The 24,926-nt window shown below is 40.5% G+C and overlaps 1 protein-coding gene across 2 annotated transcripts in view; it reads right to left on the bottom strand.

Annotated features, from left to right (window-relative positions):
• Nucleotides 1-15,134: 15,134 nt before the first annotated feature.
• The window catches only part of SLC25A24 (solute carrier family 25 member 24), a 58,336-nt gene continuing 48,544 nt past the window's right edge, over nucleotides 15,135-24,926 (bottom strand). Inside the window, exons 9-10 of one of the 2 annotated variants that reach the window (XM_082833526.1) lie at nucleotides 18,498-18,648; nucleotides 15,135-16,984 (exon numbers count right to left, since the gene is read on the bottom strand). In XM_082833526.1, the coding sequence (XP_082689652.1) occupies nucleotides 16,836-16,984; nucleotides 18,498-18,648 (300 nt within the window). In that variant the 3' untranslated portion in view covers nucleotides 15,135-16,835. Of the gene's footprint in view, nucleotides 17,241-18,497; nucleotides 18,649-24,926 lie in introns of both variants that reach the window. The other variant, XM_082833525.1, reaches the window with a different exon arrangement.

Raw genomic sequence — 24,926 nt, 5'->3', positions numbered from 1 at the left:
ATGTCTATGTCTACCTCTCCCCTGAATTCCAGATATGACTTTTTGAATTTTGCCTCAGATATCTCAGAGGCATCTCAAATTTCAAATGCTTCAAACCCAGTTGTCTACCTGCCCACTCAGCCCCACCTTTCTTGGTATTAACATAGTCTTTCCATCTCAATAAAAGGCAACTTCATCATTCTATCTTTCTTGGGTCAAAAATTTAGTCATCCTTGACTCAACAATTTCCTTTAAACCTCTGTCTAATCTGTCATCTAATCCTATCAGCTCTCTATCCTGCTCTCCTCTTTGTAGGAGGCCAGAGAACATTACCCTTTATTTATAGTCCTTTCATCTCAACCATTAATGACATCATTTAAATGCAGTGGTCAGAAGGAAACAAGTTTGCTGTGGTTCTCAACCTTGGCTGCACACTGGAATCATTGCAGGGGCGGGGGGGGGGTGGGGGGTGGGGGCGGGAGGCAGTGCCTGCAGAGATTCTCATTTAATTGGTCCGCTCCTGGCCCCCACCCAGGTGATTCTAATGTGCAGTCAAGTTTTAGGGCTTAAAGAGAGAGACCCAGAGAGACCTGGTGAAAATCATTAGTATTAATCAGTGTTTAAATGTCAAGTAGATTTCAGAATCAGTATCACACACTAAAAACAATATCCCCCGAATTAAAATAAACAATAAAAATAATTAAAACTGGAAATCTATACCAATATGTTCTATTCTTTTTGAATAGGCCTTATAATTTCAATCTTTACTTTTATAATCTTTTCTTTCTCATTTTTATAAGAATCTTTTTTATTAGTTCTATATACTGATCATTTGATGAGAAAATTGTACTCCCGGCTAAAAACTGGCCAGATTATCACCAGATCTCAGCTCTGGATCCTTTCTGTGTTTTCTTTTCAAGCACTGACATTTCTCTGAATCTTGAGGGAAATGAGCTGAAAAGCTCATCCCAATATTAGGCAGGGTTGAAGGACTATACCAATTTAAGAAGGCCAGTTTTATTATCTTGATTTTCTTTTTCAGTTCTCGAGCATTTTCCTCTGAAGGCATCAGGCTGTGGGGTGACCAGTTTGCATTTTTTTAATGATAAGTTAACAAACAAGGGGAAAGAGACAATTGAGAAGTTAAAAAATGATAGGGAAAAACAACTCAAAGAGTGGTGGGTGAGAGGAAGGAGGAAAAAAGAGGCAAAGGAGGTGAAGGCTGGCACTTCTCAGTTCCTGCTATCAGAGGAAGTTGGGAAAACAGGTGAGCAGCTGGTGGACACTGTCATGTGGGGGGGGCATCATTACATCAGAACCTATCATTTCTCCTCCCCATCCTAATTTCTATTTTCCTCTGATTCAAATTTGTTAGAATCTGTGCAATAAAGTGTTTGCAGTCTTATTTCCCCTGAGAAATTCCCTATGGATGTCACAATTGTACATCGAACAAATATTTATACTTATGCAGTTGCATAACATTGAAATAAGAAGTTAGCATTAAAAAAAACCCTGTTTACTAGAATTGAAGGATACTTTAGATTAATCCAAAAATACAGATTGATTTGCCTAATAGTAATATTAAATTTTTCCCATGATGCTAATTATTCCAGGGATATACCAGAGCAAGCTTGTCTTAATCTGAAACCTAAACTGTATTGCTTTTAAAACATGTCAACCACAGTGCAATCAAGGAAAACAACTTCTTGTTTAAACAAAACAAAACAAAAAACAAAGGAGAATAGAGTAAACTCAATTTTGTGAGTAAACAATTCTGTGGTGCATTTTACTTGTTTGTTTTATTTTATTTTTACACTTATTTTACCCCTCCTTGTAATTCCAAGCTTGAATTATGAGTACACTTCTCGAAATATTTTAAGCAAATGAAAAAATATTCATCACACCATTAAAACAAATATCCCCAAATATCTTCTATGGTCACAGTTTTCATATCTGAACATTAAAATATAACTCTGTGTATGACCAGTAATGCTTGTTTTTTTTTCAATCATTTCTAATTTGAACTTGTAAAACACAGAATTTTTCTATTTTTGAAAAATTGCCTAAAAAAAATAAGAACAAGCCTTTCTCTTCAATGTTACACATAAAGGACCTTCTTTGTCACCTTCTCTCCTGGAATGGTAACAAGCTGACCCTACCTTCCCTTCTCTAAACAAGGCAATGATGGTTCATGCAGGAAATTCAAATCTGGCCAGAGGCAGCCCAGTGATTTTCCAGATGGAGGCAAAGGGAGAAAGCTGAGAAGCTCTGGGTATCTGCAGTCCGCAGAGCTGGGAGAAGTCGGCCACCCAGTGGAGGATGGAGGCCATGACGGTTACTTGTAATAGTTTGGTGCCGATCTTTTGGGACATCAAGAACTGCTTCTACGGGGTCCTGGGTCATAGCTTCCATTCGAGACATGGTGTACTATCGGGAAAATGCCAACAACAAGCATCTATATTTAAACCCAAGACACAAAATGTTCTATAAATGACAACTATGCAGTAGCGCCCTATATAAGAGCATAAAGTAGTACCACATAAAGTACTGAGTGTTTAACAAATCCTGTCTCATTTCTACAGTGATTACCAATGTATTCTGTGTGTCTTTTCCTACTCAATAGTGAAAACAAGGTGGGAAGGATATTTATCCCCCATTACTATGATTAAAGTTGTACTTTTTCAGTATCTGCAGAGAATATTTTTCATCTGTTCAGATCCATGCAATAATGTACCTCCGTTTATGGCTCTCTTTCAAAAGTGACTGACATGTTCAAGCAAAGTTAAGGGATCGGCAAATATGGGCAGAAGACCTAAATAGACATTTCTCCAAAGAAGATATACAGATTGCCAACAAACACATGAAAGAATGCTCAATCTTACTAATCATTAGAGAAATGCAAATCAAAACCACAATGAGGTACCACCTTATACCGGTCAGAATGGCCATCATCAAAACATCTACAAACAATAAATGCTGGAGAGGGTGTGGAGAAAAGGGAACCCTCTTGCACTGTTGGTGGGAATGTAAATTGATACAGCCACTATGGAGAACAGTATGGAGGTTCCTTAAAAAACTAAAAATAGAGCTACCATACAACCCAGCAATCCCACTACTGGCCATATACCCTGAGGAAACCATAATTCAAAAACAGTCATTTACCACAATGTTCATTGCAGCTCTACTTACAATAGCCAGGACATGGAAGCAACCTAAGTGTCCATCGACAGATGAATGGATAAAGAAGATGTGGCACATATATACAATGGAATATTACTCAGCCATAAAAGAAACGAAACTGCGTTATTTGTAGTAAGGTGGATGGACCTAGAGTCTGTCATACAGAGTGAAGTAAGTCAGAAAGAGAAAAACAAATACTGTATGCTAACACATATATATGGAATCTAAAAAAAAAAAAAATGGTTCTGAAGAACCTAGGGGCAGGACAAGAATAAAGACGCAGACGTAGAGAATGGACTTGAGGACATGGGGAGTGGGAAGGGTAAGCTGGGACGAAGTGAGAGAGTGGCATGGACATATATACACTACCAAATGTAAAATAGATAGCTAGTGGGAAGCAGCCACATAGCACAGGGAGATCAGCTTGGTGCTTTGTGACCACCTAGAGGGGTGGGATAGGGAGGGTGGGAGGGAGACGCAAGAGGGAGGAAATATGGGATATATGTATATGTATAGCTGATTCACTTTGCTATAAAGTAGAAACTAGCACACCATTGTAAAGCAATTATACTCCAATAAAGATGTAAAAAAAAAAAAAAAAAGTTAAGGGATCTGGACCTAGAGCCCAGGCCAGGCTGCCCATATACATTCGTGCTCTCTTCTTTTGGTTTCTTTTGTCACATTATTCCAGTTTGCTTTATGTTTTAAATGATTGTTTTTCAGGTACACATACAGGCATCTATTTGAAGGCATCAGTTCCACCCCTTCCCACCTCCAGTCCTGGTCCAGGTAGAGGTAACTCCCCGTACGTCTGTCAGCTGTTTCTCTGAATAAAATGCTTCTGCTGCTATTTTCAGATCTGTGGGGGGCAGACTGCCTCAGTTTGGGTTCCCTCGGAAGTAGACCATGAGACAAGGATTCAAGAGCAGGATGGGGAAGTAAGATGAGGTGGGGAAGGCAGCCAGGAAAGGGTACATCACCAAACCAGCTGCCTCTGTGGGCACCTGGAGCTAGAGCCCAGGGCAAAATGGAGCCAGTGGACAACGGAGCCCAGGATCACTGGGTTAGGGCTGCTCCTGTCAGCAAAGTGAGTTCTGGCAGGCAGAACCCTGGAGCAAAGAAATGCAGAAGCTGGCAACTGGACACAGAGCTGCTGTGTGCTGCCATGGGCAGGACCAGGTGTCTGGGCAGGGCACTGGTTGCACCCACTACAGCCATTGTACCTAGATGAGCAAGTCCCTAGCACACACCCTACTTCCCCTTCCCATCCTCCCAATACCACCATTTTTTAATCCTTCTTTGGAAATCCTTGTAACTTTCAGTATATACTAACAGCTTTCTTTTTTGTTCCATCCACAATAGGCAGCATCTCATCCTCTAAGATGAAGACTTGCAGACACCACCCCACCGCCCAGCCTCCCACCTCTCAACTTCTGATTATATTTTCTTTCTCAGTTGCATTGTTCTATAGCTATACTAAGTCCTGGGAGTTCAGCCTATAGTTTAATTTTAAAAGTGCATTTAGGCGTCCGTGCCCAAGCCTCGCGGGTCTGCGGCCGCAGCGCCAGGTGCCGGAGCTCGAGGGGCGTGGTTTGGGGTCGGGCCGGCTGCCGGCCCGGGAGTCAGGACATGTTCGACGCCATCGTGATGGCGGATGAGAGGTTTCACGGGGAAAGGTATCAGGAAGGCTATGAAGAAGGAAGTAGTTTGGGTATGATTGAAGGAAGACAGTATGGCACGTTACATGGAGCTAAAATCGGATCTGAGATCGGGTGCTACCAAGGTTTTGCTTTGGCTAGGAGATGTCTCCTGCACGGTTCCGCCACTGAGAAAGACAGCAAAAAGATGAAGGTCTTAGAATCGTTGATTGGAATGATTCAGAAATTCCCTTATGCTGACCCTACTTATGATAAACTTCACGAAGACTTAGACAGAATTAGAGGGAAATTTAAGCAGCTTTGTTCATTACTAAACGTTCAGCCCGACTTTAAAATTAGTGCAGAAGGTTCCAGACTTTCATATTGAGGATGACAGATGCACAAAGACGAAACATCAAGCAACAGATGTTCGTATGTTAAGTGTTTAAAAATGTGATTAAAGGCAAAACAATGATGGGGGATTCACTGTTTTGCAGGGAGGGTTCCAGCTTGGCCTGTGAACAGGCTTCCTTCCCCCGAGGTCTGCCGGGTCGCCTCGGTGCCCCCCATGGGGCCCCTCCACACAAGCCCGTCCTTTGTTGGGCCCTGTCTGCTCTGCTGTGTGAACATGGCCCTGGCAGAGCCCTCGCAGGGCTGCTCTTCTCTGGTCCAGGGTCCAGGCCGCTGGCTCACGGGTTCTCATCACCTGGCAGGCCTGCCTGGATCTAGACTCCGGTTGGCTCTGGATAGGATAAACCTCCCCTTTACCCCCTGGGCTTTGGTCAGTGCTCAGAGGGACAGTTTTTTAAAAAATGAGAGCCACAGGGTTGACACGAAGCAGGTTAATGGGAAGGAGTGATGGGTTCTGTGACATTTATTGACCCTTGAGATGTGCCAGTGCTGTGACGTGCTTCTCATGTTTTATTTAGTCCCTTCAGGAACCCATGAGGTGGGCGTTATTCCCGTCTTATAGATGAGGAAACTGAGGCCCAAGAGACTGCCTGATCCAAGGGCACTGGGCGGCAGAGTTGGGACTCCAGCCCTGTCTCCTGGTGCCCGCTCTGGAACGCACAGTCACATCCACAGGCTTGGGGTTCCTGCTTGCAGGTCCCTGCTATGCCCCGTGGAGTCCTGGGGCATCGTCCCCTGTGGCCATGGATGTGGGCATCTGGCTGAAAGGAGAGGCCAGCCCTGTCCCCAGGGAGCCAGGACGTGCTCTTCCTGTGTCCCCTGGTGGGTGGGGCTCTGCAGCATCAAAAATGGTCAAGAGGAGGAGACTTTAAGGCCACCCTTCTATGTGCAGAAACTTAGGAGCCTTACTGCAGCCTTCCTTTTAGTGTGAGTTCTTCTGTCTTCTGCCGGACTTAAAAGGCATCATCTGTACATACCGTACGACCTCAGATGACCCTTTGTCACAGACACCAGCAGCGCTTATCTCTGGCTAGTGGGATGGAGGGGCTTTTGTTGTCATTTTCCTGGGTGGATTTTTGTGCTCCCTAAACTATCTGTTTGGATAATGTATTATTTTTATAATCGGAGAAAAAATAAATAGCATATTTTAAAGCAAAAAATAAGTGCATTTATGTGACTACACAGTAGTGACTACACTCTACACCAGCAGAGCTGGTGTTCACTATAATTACATTTCTTTTGTATTCAGTCTTTTCCATTTTTCCTGAAGTTTCTGTCTTTTAATGTTCTTGCACTTTTTGCCTTTGTTTCATAATGACATTTTTCCTTAACCTCTTCTACCCATCAGGGATCAGGTGTTCTGTTGAACCCCTTTTCTCTGTGGAGTTTCTTTGCAGTGCCCTCCATGGTGCTGCTCCAGTCTGGACTCCTTCTCTCTGCACCTACTGTCAGCCTCAGACTTCCTGACACTGCTTTCCCTGGTTGGATCCACTGTTGCCTATATCCCGTTCTCCTTTTTTTCTTGGTATATTTACTCCCTAGTTTTACTTGAATATATCCTAGAAATAATGTGCGGGAAGTAAACTTCCTTTCACTTTGGAAATTTATTGTTCTCATCTTCAGTTTAGTAAACAGTTGCATTGCTTTTGACTCTAGATTATCACTTTTCTACTTTCTAGGGATACAGCTGCAAAATCTGATGCATTTTGATTCTTATTCCTTTGCAGATGGTCTGTGTTTCCTCCTCCATTTTGGAAGCTTTTAAGATCTTTTCTCTTTATCCTTGGTGTTCTGAACTTTGCAATGGTGGGTCTAGATGTGTGTGCTGCCAGAGGTGCTTCCAAAGGCAGAGGCACAGGGAGAAATACCCTGGCTTCCCTCTTCCTCTGCCCCCCAGTCTCTTGCCAGTGCCCCCACTGGCCAGCTCCCCCTGGGAGCAGGCAGACCTGAGAGCCTGGGAAACATTACCTGGAGGAGTCACATCTAGGAATACAGAGCAGGGCAGGGGAAGGGCAAGGGCAAGGGATAAATCTGAAGGCAGACAAGCCCAGGACCAGGGCAATTAAGATGACAAAATGTCATACAGAATACAATCTCATTTTGCTTTTTATGGTTTTAAAGGTTATAAAAGTAAAACATATTAGTTGTACAAATTCAAACAATATGTAGGTCTCCATTAAAAAGTGAAAGTCCTCATGCACAGCCCACCCATGATACTCCCTGCCCCAGAGAATAACACTGTGGGTTTCAGTAGAGATCCTATCTGTGCGTTTACAAGCTTTATAGACACAGGCACATGGGATATGTACACAACACATTCTCACTGTTTCTTTTACATCCCCTTTGCTCAATTCTGTCAGGCTGATTAAGTTCTCATGTTTCCTTTGTCTTCTTTAAGTAGATTAGAAATTATACAGCTATTTTACAGTTTTGACTCAAATAGTTCAATGAAATATTCTATATAAAAATATATATGTATATATAAAATATGATGTGTCTCCATTACTCAGCCTAAGATGTAACAGTATTGCTGAAGTATCCAGAAAGCCCCCTAAATTATAACCCCCTCCCACCCAACAACAACCACTAATCTGAATGTTGCTTTTCTTAAAACTATGTTTTAAACTATATGTTATTTTTAAATACTATACTGGTAACTAATTGTGGTGGGTTTTTTAAACTTATATGAAAGGTGACATATCGTAAGTATTCTTATACAACTTGCAATTTTTACTCAATATTATGACTTTTTGTTAGATTCAAACATATTGCTATGAAACTACAAAATATTATCAAGAAATTTTTTTTTAATTCATAAATGGAGAGAGATACCTTCTCTTCTGACATCTTTAGAAAGATGTCATTTCTCCCCAAATTAATCTATAGATTCAATGTAATCCCAATCAAATTGCCAGCAGGCTTCACTGTAGACATTGACAAGCTGATTCCAAAATTCATATGGAAATGCAAAGGATCTAGAATAGCCAAAACAACTTTGAAAAAGAAGAACAAGTTTGGATAATTTACAGTACTTGATTTCAAGACTTATGAAGCCACGGTAATGAAGACAGTGTGGCATTAAAATACACAAATAGATCAACAGAACAGAATAGGGTCCAACAATTGACCCACATATATATGGACAACTGATTTTCAACAAAGGTACAAAGGTGGTTCAGTAGAGAAAGAATAGTCCTTTCAACAAATGGTACCAGAACAACTGAATACTCATATGCAAAAGCTAGAACTTCAATCCATACCTTGCACCAAACACAGAAATTAATTCCAAACAGATGATAGATCTAAATTCAAGGCCTTTAAACTACAAAATTTCTAGAAGAAAACACAGGAGAAAATGTTCTTAAAATTTTAAGAAAATCTTAAAAGCTAAGAAAGTTTTCTTAGATATAATACTATGATTCAAAAAGAACAAATTGATAAATTGGACTACATCAAAATTAAAAACTGCTCTTCAAAGACATCGCTAAGAGAGTGGAGAGACAATCACCAGATTGGGATATACCTGAAAAAGGACCTTCATACACAATATATAGAGAGAACGCTCACTACTCCAAAATAAGGCAAACAACCCCCCAGAATGGTCAAAATATCTGAAAAGACACTTAACCATGATGAAACTTATAACTTGATAAGCCTTGACATATGTATACACTCATAAACACAGTTTTTACCAAAACTGGTGGCCAAAAAAAGCGCATATCTTGAGGGAAATGTACATTAAAACCACAATAAGATACCATAACTCCTATTAGAGTGGCTAAAATTGAGAAATATCCACAAAGGCAAGGATGTGGAACAAGTGGGACAATCATGCCACTCCTAGGTATTTACCCAAGAGAAATTAAAAACACATGCCCATATACAGCTTGTACATAAATGTTCATAGCGGCTTATCTGTAATAGCCAAAACTGGAAACAATGCTAATGCTCATCAATAGGTCAGTGTCCATAAGCAAATAGTAGAATATCCCTATAATGGAACACTACTCAGCAATAAAAAGGAATGGACTATTGACACATATAACAACACAAAGGAACAAGTATGCGGAGTCAAAGAAGCCAGACATTTATATGAAATCCTATAAAATGCAAGCTAATCTATAGTGACAACAAGGAAGCAGATAAGTGATTTCCTGTGCAACAGGAAACTTTTAGGGGTGATGGTATGTGCCTCATCTTGATTGTGTTTATGGGTAAATAGATACGTCAACACATCAAATTATACGCTTTAAATATGAGTAGTTTATCGAATGTCAATTATACGTCAAGAAGGCCATGTAAAAAATATGACTTTTGAAGACTCAACTTATGTCTAAGAAGATCTGCTTGAGAAGTTACAATGTCTCCTTACTAAAAATTAGTTTACCTTTGTTCTTCCAAACAAGTTTATTAAATTTGTAACTTCCTCCTTAATCTGTATTACTTTGTACATATTATATAATTGGTATGAGGTACATACTTATTGGCTCACTTTGGAAATCCTGGAGGTTCCATAAAAATACCTGGCTTTGCTCTAAGAAATATGCACTGCAATAGATGACTCCTCCCATAGCAGGGAAAAGCCTGGACAGTTCATTCTAACATTAAATTGGCAATTATGTACATGTGTCCATTTAAGTTACCCAACCAAGGCTGTCAGTATCCTCGTGAGGGCCGCAATCAACAAGGATACAGAGACCATCCCCCACCCCAGTTAAAGTCACCATTCTATTGCCTGGCAAAAAATGATTTCCCTCAGAAGGAGCATATACCATTTGGATTACACTTTATGAGAGTCAAGAGTATAAAGTTTGGACCTAAAAGGCTGAAGTACACTTGGCCTTACCTCACTTTGTAGATCATCTTAATTTGAATCATCTGAAACTGAACAATCGTATCTGGTCCTAAGTGAAAAGCTAATGCAAGATAGGCCATAGTGGGCTTCCCTGGTGGCGCAGTGGTTGAGAGTCCGCCTGCCGATGCAGGGGACACGGGTTCATGCCCTGGTCCAGGAAGATCCCACATGCCGCGGAGCGGCTGGGCCCGTGAGCCATGGCCGCTGAGCCTGCGCATCCGGAGCCTGTGCTCCGCAACGGGAGGAGCCACAACAGTGAGAGGCCCGCGTACCGGAATAAAAAAAAAAAAAAAGGTAGGCCATAGTGTTAAAATTAAAAAATTAAATCAATAACTAGGAACTAACAGTTTATACTTTGGGAATGGTGGTCTTTGGGCTGCTGTGGGTAAAGCTCCCATGACCAGCACCCTCGAAGCCTTGCTCTGTGGGCCAGGTGTCACTATATTACTGGTCCTGTGCTATCACCACCACAGGTAAAAATCAGCCTTCCCATTTCACTTTGCATTGATTGGATGATGGAACAAATACAAGGATCTACTTAAAGAGTTTTGTAACTCCTCTGTTCCCAGTCAGTAAGACAAAGGGTAAATTATGGCAAGAAATCCTTGGAAAATACTGTTCCTTTGGGCTGAGGCTCCTAGCCATTTGCTATATGACTATCCAACCACCTGGGAAAGGAAGAGCTTGATTGTACGAATGTTCCCAAAGGCTGTGCTGTTTGCTTTTAAAGAGAGAATTTATACAAGCTCAACAAGGGAAGGCATGAAGTGGGCTGCAAAACTCATCAGTCAATTCCCCCTCTCTCTCTCAGAAATTAGGCATGCTTGATACTTGGAAAGTCTATATTAGTGACTAGAGAACCATATTTATGGCCCATGGTGCCCCAAATGGGCAAATCTATAGTTGAATAACATCATGAGCAATTATCATGGTGATAAATAAGGCTGTCGGTTCACTTCTCACCTTGAGGGCATGTCCACAGCACTGTACTGAACCTTCTTCTCCAGGTCCTTCTTCCTACCCCTCCTGACCAAGGGGAACTCCACTGCTGGGAATTCTGAAAAGGGGAGGGAAATACCTCACCAGGAGTCACCATCTGCTTATAAGTTAATAGTACCATAAAAAAATAGAAAGAACTTCGCTGAATAACATCATCTTGGCCAATGTATGGCTCTTGATGTTCTCAATCTTTGTGCTCATTGCCTTATAAGAAAAATAAGTGAATTATTAAGGCCTGACAAAGAGAGGAGCATCTCTCATAATCTGGTCAGAATTCCCTAAAATAATAGCCATACATTTTTACTAGTTAAAGAAAACAAACATATGAAATAGCAAAATTTTCAAACTACAGCAAAACTCTTCAGTTGTTTACTGACTTTTTCCTCTCCTTGATATAGTTTTATTACCTTATGAAAGATTTTCTCATTTTTCTCCAGAAGGGACATCTTTATAAAGAGTAAAGAGGGAAGGGAACAAAATCAGAGGAGGAACAAATCACAAACGGATGGACTTAAAAATTTCTCCTCACCTTCAGTCTGCCTGAAGATTCTTTCACTGTAAAAGCCTCGAGCACCCGAGTCATTATTACCTGTAAGTCTACACTTGCACCTTATCACCCATGTCTTCTGAGGGCTTACACTCATATTCCCTAAATCATCCAAAAACAAAACAGATTTAGAAACAGTTCTAACTCCGAAGAATCTTATCATCCTTTTCCACATTACAATTAATTTTACCCTCTTCTTTCCATCTCCTCTCTTTCCCATCTCCTTCCATCTCCTTGAAAAGTGTCAGCTCTCAATTATACTGTTGACTTTTCACTCAGGACACTATTTACTGAACCATCTGGCTGTGAGGCTACATTGCCACATATCAGTAACGTTCTGGGGATTTAGAGATTCAGTAGGCTGAACGATGTGTTGTTTCACGTGAGCAGAGCCCACCACTCTGCGGCACAATAATGCTCATTCCTGAGACACAGAGTACAAGGGGCAGGAGGTGTTTTGAGAGCCAACAGCAAGATAACTGAGTGAAAGACTAATTTGTATTTATTCCCCTTATATGTTCCCTTTCATCTCATTTCAGACAAGGAGTCAGGGCTTTAATATCTCCTTCCCTCAGTGATTTTTAAAAGTGGAAAACAGAAGTCACTTTCAATCAGAGGCTCTTCTGTCTTTTGCAAGCATCTAAGTTACCTGCAGAGAGGATGCCAGGAGTCCCAGGGGATGAGCAGATGGGTGCCTTTAAGAGCAAAAAGGAAAAGGGACAAACCCAGGGCCTGGAAAGGAGACATAGGTTGGTGGATCCCAAGGTATGGAGAGATTCACATTCAACTCCTAACCCTTGCAGAATGGAAAGGCCAGACCCCAGGTACAGATGCCCCATGTCTTACCAACTACCCCCATGCCAAGCACAGCACAGCCATGGGGTCCAAGGGACCATACAGGCTGCAACAAAGGGCCCCTTAGCAGCAACTGGTCATGGTAGACCATGACCAGTGTCCATAGGGGCCAAGATCCCAGGTCACTTGCACAACACTGAGTGGTATAGGAGCTTCCAGCTGGATTTAAGCTAATTTAAAGAAAATTCAGAAATGTCGCATGTTTTGCACATCCCAGTTGGCACACTAAGATTCATGTGGAGACCTCCCCTGGGGGTTGAGTGATGCATATCTGCGGCTGACATTGATTACAGGTTCTGGAATTTAAGCTAATTCATCCTGAACCCATGGTTGTGACTGTATTGTAGAATGGTGTGTAAAAAGATGAGTGTAAACTCTTGGAAAACACACCTGATTAGCAAATACCAAGGATCTGCGATAAGGTTCGGTTTGAAAGAGTAATTCATAATGCTTTAAAATCCCTGGCCCTCTTTTAAAAGTAACAAAATACAAATCACTTCTTCAGTTGCTATTATCTTGACTTGGTGGAAGTAAATTCAAAGCAAGACAATATCAACTAACAAAAAATAAATAAAAGGATTGTTTTCAATATTGTACCATTTGTATAAATTATAAACAAATAAATCCTGGGCAGTTACAAGGTGGTCAGAGAAGGAAGTGAGCACAATGACAGCTTTGTTGGTTTGCTAAGATTCAAGTTCTTTAATTCTTAGGAAAATGTCTAGAAAGATTTTAAGGTCTCTAAGTTAATTTGTCTTTTTAAAAATTAAAATCCTTCCCAGAGAAGGAAAGGCAAAGAGTAGCCTATACACGTGCCATCATGTTGGGACAGCAGTTTCAGGGAAAACCATTGTGTGTGTGATGGACACAACAGTTACAGAAACTGCAAGGTTTTCCAGTGATGTTTCCAATAATGAGACTCCCACCCCCAGAGGAGAGACATCTGAATCTTGGTTAGGAAACATTACCAAGGAACTGTGGCTATTGCAGTACCGGAAGTGCTCAGCAGACAGGCCTCCCTCCAGCCCTCTGTGGCTTCGTCGCCTACTACCTTCCGTTTTGCTCACCCCACTCCAGGCACACTGACCTCCCCGATGTTCCCTCCACCCACGGCCTTTATCTGCATTCCCTCTGCCTGGAATGCCCTTCCCAGACACCAGTGTGGCCTATTCCCGTGCCCTCTTCAGCCCTTTATTCAAACAGCACCTTCTCAGCGAGGTCTTCTCTGCCTAAAATTGCCACCTCGGCCCCAGCATTGCCTTCTACACTTAATCACCATCTGACCTATTACATATTTTACTTACTTCGTTTGTTGTCTGTCTCCACTAGATAATCTCCATTAGGAAAAGTATGGAGTCCTGTTCAAGGCTGTGTCCTCAGCCCCTAAAAGTATCTGACACACAGTAGGTGTTTAATAAATTCTCACTGAAAGAACCAATGAGCAAGTGAATGTTTACAGAATAAATGCCAAGTGGCCCAGGCTTGGGGCACTTCTGCTTTCACAACTAACAATGCTGCAGTGGCCATGGCCAAGCATCTGAGTATAGGCTTGTGGAGCCCAGTTTGCAAACAAACAAAACAAGCAAAAAACAAAAAAACCAGAAGGCTGTGAACAGGTGTCTTCAATTGCACTGTGGTCAGAGGGCTGCAGCAGGTCCAGGTCCAGGCCCAGGCAGCTTGGACCTTTGCACAGCTCTGTCCTACATGGAAGCAGAAGGGCAGATGGAATTTTGCAGGGCATGCTCTCCCGGAGAGCGATTTGATGAGCTCAGTCTGCTCTGTGTTTCTCCCAAGCAGGGAATATGGCAAAGGAGGAAAAGGAGGGTTATTGGTTGCTCCTCTTCACACATATCATTACTCGTTTGGTGCTCTTCTCAAAACAAAGAAATTCCATGAGAACAAAAGAGCTGGGAAAATTCTTATTTGGGCATAGGGAACCTATGCTATACTTTTATACATGTGACCTGATGTAAAGCTCAAAAAACAAAATAGTATAAAATGCAATGCCTGTTCACGTGAAGCTTACGCTCTGGATGGGGATACAAGACAAACGTGTAAGAAACAAATTGGTGACATTTTTCAAATAAAGGGTCCCTGAGAGCCAAGGAGGGCAAATACGTTTTTCCTGGAGGCCGGGTAGCATTCAAGTTGGAAAGCAGAATTTCTTTGCAGTCTTATGTTTTATTTTTTTTAATCAAATTTTATAATCTTTATAGGTGTAAAATCTGCATTATAAAATTGTTTTAATTACTTACCAGTAAACTTACTTAGCTTTTGTTTCCCACAACTTCAAGACACACTGGTACTCCACCAAGATGTGCCAAGGAGTGCCGTGACTTTGGACTCTCTTTGGCACTATGAGCCCCGGGGGTATCACCCTAAATGGTAAATGTGGAATTTGGACATCATGAAAAACATCATCTTATACCAAAATATATGACAGAGGTAATAACTGTTATGGCTGTTCAGAAAAGGCCAAAACATTTGGAAAGACTACAGTGAGTCTTATTCAGTAATTCTATACAGACTATTCAAACTGCTGCCGAAGATATAAACTGCAAGACACAGCCATTCTTTTTGCCTTAGTTGCACTATTTTTTTTAAATGAGGAAACAAGACATTTCAAAAACATTTTAATATAAACAGAAAGTAAATATGCAGTAATGCCAGAAATAAACTATCTTCAACTCCAGACTCTTTTCAAAAGATACAAGATACACAGATAAATCACATTCATTCCTTACAAATGTTAAAGAGCAAACAATTTAAATTCATAATGAACAATGAATATTTTTCAGTAGCTGAAATTTTACTCATTCCATAATTTTACAAGTGAAAAAAGAGCTAATCATGTTCCTTAATATTGTCATTTATGTATTATTCAAAAGTACAAACACCCTGAAGATAGAGTCCCATTCTTATCATATGTATTATAAAAACACTGAGACATTTATCAGGTATAATTAACATAATGAAAACTGTATGTTAGGATATGTTTCACAAACACAAGTCCAACATTTCTCTCTGGTTCGGAAAATATGAGAGGTAGTTTCAAATAAAGTAAATGTCTATTATGTCACTACATTTCCATTAAAATGTTGGCAATTTATAACAAATTACTAAAAATAAAACTTGAGTTTAAGAACTCAATTGAATATGGGGATATATGTATAGCTGATTAACGTTGTTATAAAACAGAAACTAACACACCATTGTAAAGCCAGTATACTCCAATAAAGATATTAAAAAAAAAGAACTAAATTGAAAAATGATAAGAATAACTTCAACTAATAAATATTTTTCTAAGTCCTAATCACACAAATCAGAAAAGATAGTTGATTACAAAAAATGGCTTCAGTAAAATAAAAACATGTTATCAATATTATAAATCAAATTTTCTATATCATAATGTGTTTCTAAGCTGGGGGAAAGAGAAAATATGAATGTACATGTTTGTAAATTGGGCCTTTCATTTATAGTACCAAATATATAAAAATTAATATATACTACTATTAATATATACTATTCTCCTAGCTTTGTGCTGCCCAAATTGAGAATTGCAGGGTCAAATAAATTAAAAGTGAGGGGGAAGTGAGAACGCCATTCACCCATGATCAACCTACTTCATGTAATTAAGAAATTTCAGATAACCAAGAATGGTCCCCAGAAGCCTTCCTGATTAAAATGGAAGTCTGACTCAAGTAGGAAACAAAGGACAAAGAGAAGAGAGATGCTCTTCAGAAACTGATACAAGTCAAAGGGTTTTGTTTCCTGGTGCTTTTCAAAGCAATGACAATAAACAGAATTTTTCAAATAAGTTGCCTTGTGTTGATAATTTAACAGTAATATACTGACAATCAGTGTGTCATCCTGGGAACCAAATAACAGTACAAGACAAATGGAGAAGTGCTCACTGAAATAAATATTATTTTATCACTCTTCCTTACACAAAAATCTTATGAGAGGACTAGGGTATTCACATGCCTTGAAGTTCTGCCGCTTATGTTCATTCTTATTCAGCTTAAAAAAAAAGATTATAGACCTTATACCTATTTGGCTGCTGTAAGATTATGTTTTCATGCAATGATTCTCCATAAATGGTCCTACAAGGAAATTTTAAGAAGTTTATAAAGACATTCAAAATACATAAATAATTTAAGTTTCTAGGTTTTGCAATCATTTTGTTTTTAAGAAAAAGATATTTAAGTATAAAGGAACTGGCATAAACTTGAACCAACCAAAATAAAGATCAAAGATTTATAATTCACACAAAGCAAATTTAGTTCAGCAAGTACATTTTTTCAGATTTAGGATTCCAGGCAGAGATTTGTAGAAAGGACTAATAAGAAAAAAATATAATTTTATTGCCTTTTCAAAACTGTATGAGCTCATCAAAACAATGATTTTTAGCATTTCTGAATGTATAAAATTGAGTCCAAATGTTTGAAGTTACCAATGATTTGCTCTTCCCTTTTGTGAAAAAAAAATACAGCTTCTTTTTGCCATGGACTTGTTGCAGCTCTAGGAGAAAAGGTCACTCTGGAGATGGTCGAAAGTTTCAATAATTATGCTAAAGCAAAACATTCAGCATATCACTTCTGAGTTACTCCTAAAGTTTGTCTCATATTTTCATAAACCACATAACTGATGCCTACAGCAGGAAGCACCTTCATAAAGTTTGGGGTGATGCCTCTGTAAAGTCCTGGTATTCCTTCCTTAGAAATTATTCGTCGAAAGAGCCCAACCATGTTCAGCTGTGCGGTTCCTTCTACCATGGCTAGAAAATTAAAAAATAAACCAGGCTAATTTAATATTCATGCATGTTTTATTATGACTATGCAATTATGATTCAGAATGATTTTCTAGAACGAACAGAATAAAAGGATAAAATTTATTCCAAGGGGCCCAAGAAATAATTCTCCCTGTATGGCACCTAACAGTGAATGCCTTGGTTATAACAAATATGAGTGATTACTCTGTGTTAGATATTGAGTTAGTTACTTTATATACCAATCCTCTAAGGCAAGTGTTATTATACCCATTTAATAAGTAAGAAATCGGAGGTTTAGAAAGATAGAGAAACTTGTCTCAACACACTTAGCTAGCCAAGTGGGAGAGCTGAAAGCTGATGGTCTTTCTCTTCTGTAAATGGAATGAAAACTGCACAGCACTGAAAGAATCAGTAGCAACATATGTAAAGCAGTTGGCATCTGTCAAATTCTCAGTAAATGGTGGCTGGAGTTGTTTGTTATTATGGGACCTACAACTTCTGAACTGATTCCTCCCCACTGTGACACTGTCTCCTCGACTTTGATTACACAGCGCCCTCCTGGCTCTCCTGCCGTCTGATTCAGTATTCTCTTTTCTTATGATTTGCTGGTTTTTATTGCTATGCTAAAGTAGTATTCATTCTGTGCCTTTCTTTCACTTTCTGCTTTATCCCTGGCCAATCTCACCCACTACCATTTCTTTAAACAGTACTCCCTGAGCATTGAGACGCCTCTATCCCCAATCTCTCTTCCGAGTACTAACCTCCCTCCCCCAACCAAGCAGTCAATCATTAATTAACCAGTACTTCCAATGCAGATGATCTGTAAATACAAATGTAAAGAGTGGACTGCATGGCAAATGCAAGTTTTACTTTCTGGAACTTTCTGGAGTTTGGGAGTCTTTTTCCTGAATATTTTCGATCGACAGTTGGTTGAATCCATGAATGCAGAGCCCACGAATATGAAGGGCCAGCTGTACTCTTAAAACATGCACTCTCAACGGGAGCATGAAAATCTTACTCTGTGCATAAACCACAGATATACATACAATATATGCACAGAGTAGCCGTGGTATTAAAATTTCATGAAGAGGAACTGATTTGGAAAAGAATTTCTAAAAAGCTTCCTTAAGGAGGCAATAATGCAAAAACATTGAGAAATACTCTCTTAAAACCACACTCTGCTGTCTCAGTGGAAGCTGAAGTTCCAAAAGCACGTTACTGATGCACTACTTTATCAGCGTCATCCTTGTATCCAAAACTCACCTTGAGCCTGCATGCGTGTTCTCACCAAAGCCAAGGGGTAGCTGGCCAGCTGACCACAGGTGCTGGATAAGGCACCACATCCCAGCAGCACCACGACTCCAGGGTTTACAGAGTCTTTGGCAAAATTATCTAGCCAATGGGACTTCAAGAGCTGCCAGAGAAACAGAAAAGAAGAAAAATAATAAACAACTAACTTTACAACTGCTTTCACTCAATATGAATGTTCTCACAGCTCCTCTCATCCTTATGAGACAGGACACATTTCTGCAAGATTGGGCGGCACAGCCACTGTAGGAAGCAGCAGCTCTGTAGAGAGGTGGGGAAGCCACAGGGGATTCAAAACATGAGAGGTGTGACTGGGTGCTCATCTTCTTCTAACTAAATGTGAAGATCAACAGCACACCAGACTAGGATCTAAACATTTCCTACAGTGCTTATCAATGAAAATAATATAATACTACAAACTGCATCTAATTTTGTACTTTACACATATGTTATTTCATTCAGTCCTTCTACAAAAGCTCTGAGGTGGAGCTATTCTTCTGATTTTAGAAATGAGGAAAATTAGTCTCAGTGGGGTTTTCTAAACAAGGGTGCTAAATCAAGTATATGGATCCTCAGGCTATGGTTTTTCCCTATTATCCTAGGTCTTTGTATTTCCATTAGAAGGCAATTAATTGAGAGAAACATATAATCTACTTTTTAAATAAAAAATATCTGAAGTATTAAAATATATGCTAATATGTGGGGGAAATTATATACTAGTTTAAATATTTTAAGATAAAATGTAACTGGATACTTGGACCTTACAATTATATAACAAGAAAATCTCTATAAATTTGAAAACAAAGATTATATTTAAGTGTCTTATTTAAGGTCCATTTAGTACTGTAATATGACAAGAAAAAGTCAATAAGGCTAAAGACAACCATGTCTGAACTACAAACATGAGAAAAGAGAAGTGATTCACTAGAAACTAAGCAACTATTTACACTATTAACACCAGAATGGGGGGGGGGAGGTAGGAAAATGCACTTTTAAAACAATTAATTTAAAATCCTATAAAATATACATGATCTTGTAAGTCCTCTCTGTGTGTCCCATAATCATTTTCTTCTACATCCTAGGATCCATTATCATTCCTTGCCTCTCAGATCTCACTATATTTTTTTTACTTATTTATTTTATTTATTTTTGTCTCCCCCTCTTTATTGGCTTTGTACCCCTCAATTTATAGGTATTCTCAAAATTCTATCACCTTATGAAGGTTCTCTGGCAACATCAAGGTCATAACAGTGGGGTCCTGATCCAATAGGATTAGTGTCTTTATAAGAAGAAATACCAGAGAATTCATTCACTCAACTCTCTCTCCCTCTCCCTCTGGGAACATAGCAAGAAGGGAGCTGTCTGCAAGCCAGTAAGAGAGCCTCACCTCAAACCAAATCAGCCAGAACCCTGATCTTGGACTTCTAGCCTCCAGAACTGTGAAAAAGTAAATTTCTTTTGTTAAACCCTCCCAGTCTCTGGTATTTTGTTATGGTAGTCCAAACATACTAATACACTACCCAAAGCAAACTGCAAATTCAATGTAATCCCTATTCAAATTTCAATGACACTGTTTGAAGAAATAGAAAAAAAATTCAAATAGAATCTTAAGGGACCCCACCTAACCAAAATAACCTTGAAAAAGAACAAAGTTGGAGACCTCACACTTCCTGATTTCAATGTATATTACAAAGCAACAGCAATCAAGATAATGTGGTGCTAGCATAAAGACAGATACATCGAATAATGGAACAAAATAGAGAGCTCAGAAATAAATTCTTGAATACATGGGTGCATGATCTTCAACAGAGGTGACAAGACCCCACATTGGGCAAAGGATAGTCTCTTCAACAAATGGTGCTGGGGGGACTTCCCTGGCAGTCCAGTGGTTAAGACTCCGTGCTTCCACTGCAGGGGGCACGGGTTTGATCCCTGGTCGGGGAACTAAGATCCCACATGCTGTGCAGTGGGGCCAAAAGTTAATAAACAAAAATGGTGCTGGGAAAACTGGATATCCACAGGCAAAAGAATGAAGTTGGATCCTTATCTTACAACATATACAAAAAACTAACTCAAAATAAATCCAGGGCTGAAACATAAGACCTAATACTATAAAATTCCTAGGAGAAAACACAGGATAAAAGCTTTAGGACCTTGGCTTTGACAACAATTTCTTGGATATGATCCTAAAAGCACAGGCAAAAAAGCAAAAATAGACAAATGGATTTCATCACCTTAAAAACTTCTGTGAAGCAAAGAAAACAACCAATACAGTGAAAAGGTGACCTACGGAATGGGAGAATATATTTGTAAACCATATATCTGATAAGGATTTAATATCCAAAATATAGAAATAACTCCTACAATTAAACAACAATAAAAAATAACCTAATTAAAAAATGGGCAAAGGACTTGAATAGACATTTCTCCAAAGAAGATAAATAAATGGACAACAAGCATATGAAAAGATGCTCAACATCACTTATCAGAGAAATGCAAGTCAAAAGCACAATGAGATATTGTCTCACATCTGTTAGGATGGGCACTATCGAAAAACAAAGCCCAGAAACCAACAAATACTAACAAGGATGAATGAAAATGCACTGTTAGCGGGAATGAAAAATGGTGCCGCTTCTATAGAAAACAGTTTGTTCCTCAAAAAGCTCAACACAGAATTACCATATGACCCAGCAATTCTGTATACTGATAGGTATACACCCAAAGGAACTGAAAGCACAGACTTGAAGAGAGATCAATACTTGTATCCCTTTGTCCCAAGAGGTGAAAGTATCCTTGAAATTAATTCAACCCCTCAACAACTGATGGCATTCCAAGCTCCTCAACCCTATCAGCAGGTTTTGCCCTTAAGACAAGCTTGGAAGGTAACATAAACTTAAAACTCAAGAACGTCCCTGAGAGACTCGGCAAAATCCACAACCCACGTTGGGCAGGCTCATTTGGCTCCCTCAATTAAAATTCAAATTGACCGCAGTCAGCCTCTTCCTAACATTAAACAACATTCTTTAAATCTTGAGACCTTAGCAGGAATTAAACCAATCATAGAGGAATACAAAACACAACACCTCATAGTCCCCTACACTAGTCTCTGTAATACACCCATTCTCCTCATTAAGAAACTCCACAAAAGAGGATGGAGATTTGTCCGAGATTTGAGGGCTATTAACAACATTGTCGCATGGCTTCCGGGAAGATGGCGGAAGAGTAAGACACGGAGATCACCTTCCTCCCCACAGATACACCAGAAATACATCTACACGTGGAACAACTCCTACAGAACACCTACTGAATGCTGGCAGAAGACCTCAGACCTTCCAAAAGGTAAGAAACCCCCCACTTACCTGGGTAGGGCAAAAGAAAAAAGAATAAACAGAGACAAAAGGATAGGGATGGGACCTGCACCAGTGAGAGGGAGCTGTGAAGGAGGAAAGGTTTCCACACACTAGGAAGCCCCTTCGCAGGTGGAGACTGTGGGTAGCAGAAGGGGAAGCTTCGGGGCCACGGAGGAGAGCACAGCAACAGGGGTGTGGAGGGCAAAGCGGAGAGATTCCCGCACAGAGGATCGGTGCCGACCGGCACTCACCAGCCCGAGAGGCTTGTCTGCTCACCCGCCAGGGCGGGTGGGGCTGGGAGTTGAGGCTCGGGCTTCGGTCGGAGCGCCAGGAGAGGACTGGGGTTCGCGGCGTGAACACAGCCTGCAGGGGGTTAGTGCACCACGGCTGACCAGGAGGCAGTCCAGGGAAAAGTCTGGACCTGCCGAACAGGCAAGAGACTTTTTCTTTCCTCTGTTTCCTGGTGCGTGAGGAGAGGGGATTAAGAGCGCTGCTTAAAGGAGTTCCAGAGACAGGCGCGAGCTGCGGCTAACAGCACGGACCCGAGACGGGCATGAGACGCTAAGGCTGCTGCTGCCGCCACCAAGAAGCCTGTGTGCGAGCACAGGTCACTATCCACACCCCGCTTCCAGGGAGCCTGTGCAGCCCGCCACTGCCAGGGTCCCGGGATCCAGGGACAACTTCCCCGGGAGAACGCACGGCACGCCTCCGGCTGGTGCAACATCATGCTGGCCTCTGCCGCCGCAGGCCCGCCCCGCACACAGTGCCTCTCCCTCCCCCCCCGGCCTGAGGGAGCCGGAGCCCCCAATCAGTGGCTCCTTTAACCCCGTCCTGTCTGAGACAAGAACAGATGCCCTCCAGCGACCTACACGCAGAGGCAGGGCCAAATCCAAAGCTGAGTCCCGGGAGCTGTGCGAACAAAGAAGAGAAAGGGAAATCTCTCGAAGCAGCGGATTAAAGCTCCACAATCAACTTGATGTACCCTGCATCTGTGGAATACATGAATAGACAACGAATCATCCCAAATTAAGGAGGTGGACTTTGAGAGCAAGATTTATGATTTTCTCCCCTTTTCCTTTTTTGTGAGTGTGTATGTGTATGCTTCTGTGTGAGATTTTGTCTGTATAGCTTTGCTTCCACCATTTGTCCTACGGTTCTATCCGTCCCTTTTTTTTTGTTTTTGTCTTAATAATTATTTTTTTACTTTAATAACTTTATTATATTTTATCTTATTTTACTTTACTTTATCTTCTTTCTTTCTTTTTTCCTTCCTTCCCTCCTTCCTTCCTTCCTCCCTCCCTCCTTTATTTCTTTCTTTTCTCTCTTTCTTTCTTTCTACTTCTACTAATTCTTTCTTTCTACTTTTTCTCCCTTTTATTCTGAGCCGTGTGGATGAAAAGCTCTTGGTGCTGCAGCCAGGAGTCAGTGCTCTGCCTCTGAGGTGGGAGAGCCAACTTCAGGACACTGGTCCACAAGAGACCTCCCAGCTCCACGTAATATCAAATGGCGAAAATCTCCCAGAGATCTCCATCTCAACACAAGCACCCAGCTTCACACAACGACCAGCAAGCTACAGTGCTGGACATCCTATGACAAACAGCTAGCAAGACAGGAACACAACCCCACCCATTATCAAAGAGGCTGCCTAAAATCTTAAGAAGTCCACAGACACCCCAAAACACACCACCAGACGTGGACCTGCCCACCAGAAAGACAAGATCCAGCCTCATCCACAAGAACATAGGCACTAGTCCCCTCCAACAGGAAGCCTACACAACCCACTGAACCAACCTTAGCCACTGGGGACAGACACCAAAAACAACGGGAACTACGAACCTGCAGCCTGCAAAAAGGAGACCCCAAACACAGTAAGATAAGCAAAATGAGAAGACAGAAAATAACACAGCAGATTAAGGAGCAAGATAAAAATGCACCAGACCTAACAAATGAAGAGGAAATAGGCAGTCTACCTGAAAAATAATTCAGAATAATGATAGTAAAAATAATGCAAAAGCTTGGAAATAGAATAGACAAAATGGAAGAAACATTTAACAAGGACCTAGAAGAACTAAAGATGAAACAAACAATGATGAACAACACAATAAATGAAATTAAAAATACTCTAGATGGGATCAACAGCAGAATAACTGAGGCAGAAAAATGGATAAGTGACCTGGAGGATAAAATAGTGGAAATAACTACTGCAGAGCAGAATAAAGAAAAAAGAATGAAAAGAACTGAGGACAGTCTCAGAGACCTCTGGGACAATATTAAACACACCAACATTCGAATTATAGGGGTTCCAGAAGAAGAAGAGAAAAAGAAAAGGACTGAGAAAATATTTGAAGAGATTATAGTTGAAAACTTCCCTAATATGGGAAAGGAAATAGTTAATCAAGTTCAGGAAGCATAGAGAGTCCCATACAGGATAAATCCAAGGAGAAACACACCAAGACACATATTAATCAAACTGTCAAAAATTAAATACAAAGAAAACATATTAAAAGCAGCAAGGGAAAAACAACAAATAACACACAAGGGAATCCCCATAAGGTTAACAGCTGATCTTTCAGCAGGAACTCTGCAAGCCAGAAGGGACTGGCAGGACATATTTAAAGTGATGAAGGAGAAAAACCTGCTACCAAGATCACTCTACCCAGCAAGATCTCATTCAGATTTGATGGAGAAATTAAAACCTTTTCAGATAAGCAAAAGCTGAGAGAGTTCAGCACCACCAAAACAGCTTTACAACAACTGCTAAAGGATCTTCTCTAGGCAAGAAACACAAGAGAAGGAAAAGACCTACAATAACGAACCCAAAACAATTAAGAAAATGGGAATAGCAACATACATATCAAAAATTACCTTAAATGTAAATGGACTGATGCTCCCACCAAAAGACACAGATTGGCCGAATGGATACAAAAACAAGACCCATATATATGCTGTCTACAAGAGACCCACTTGAGACCTAGAGACACATACAGACTGAAAGTAAGGGGATGAAAAAAGATATTCCATGCAAATGGAAACC

The sequence above is a fragment of the Leucopleurus acutus genome, assembly GCF_964270905.1.
Source record: "Leucopleurus acutus genome assembly, chromosome: 2".
Classification (NCBI taxonomy): Eukaryota; Metazoa; Chordata; class Mammalia; order Artiodactyla; family Delphinidae; genus Leucopleurus; species Leucopleurus acutus.
Note: the sequence above shows the minus strand (reverse complement) of the source record. Positions and strands in the feature narration are given on the sequence as shown.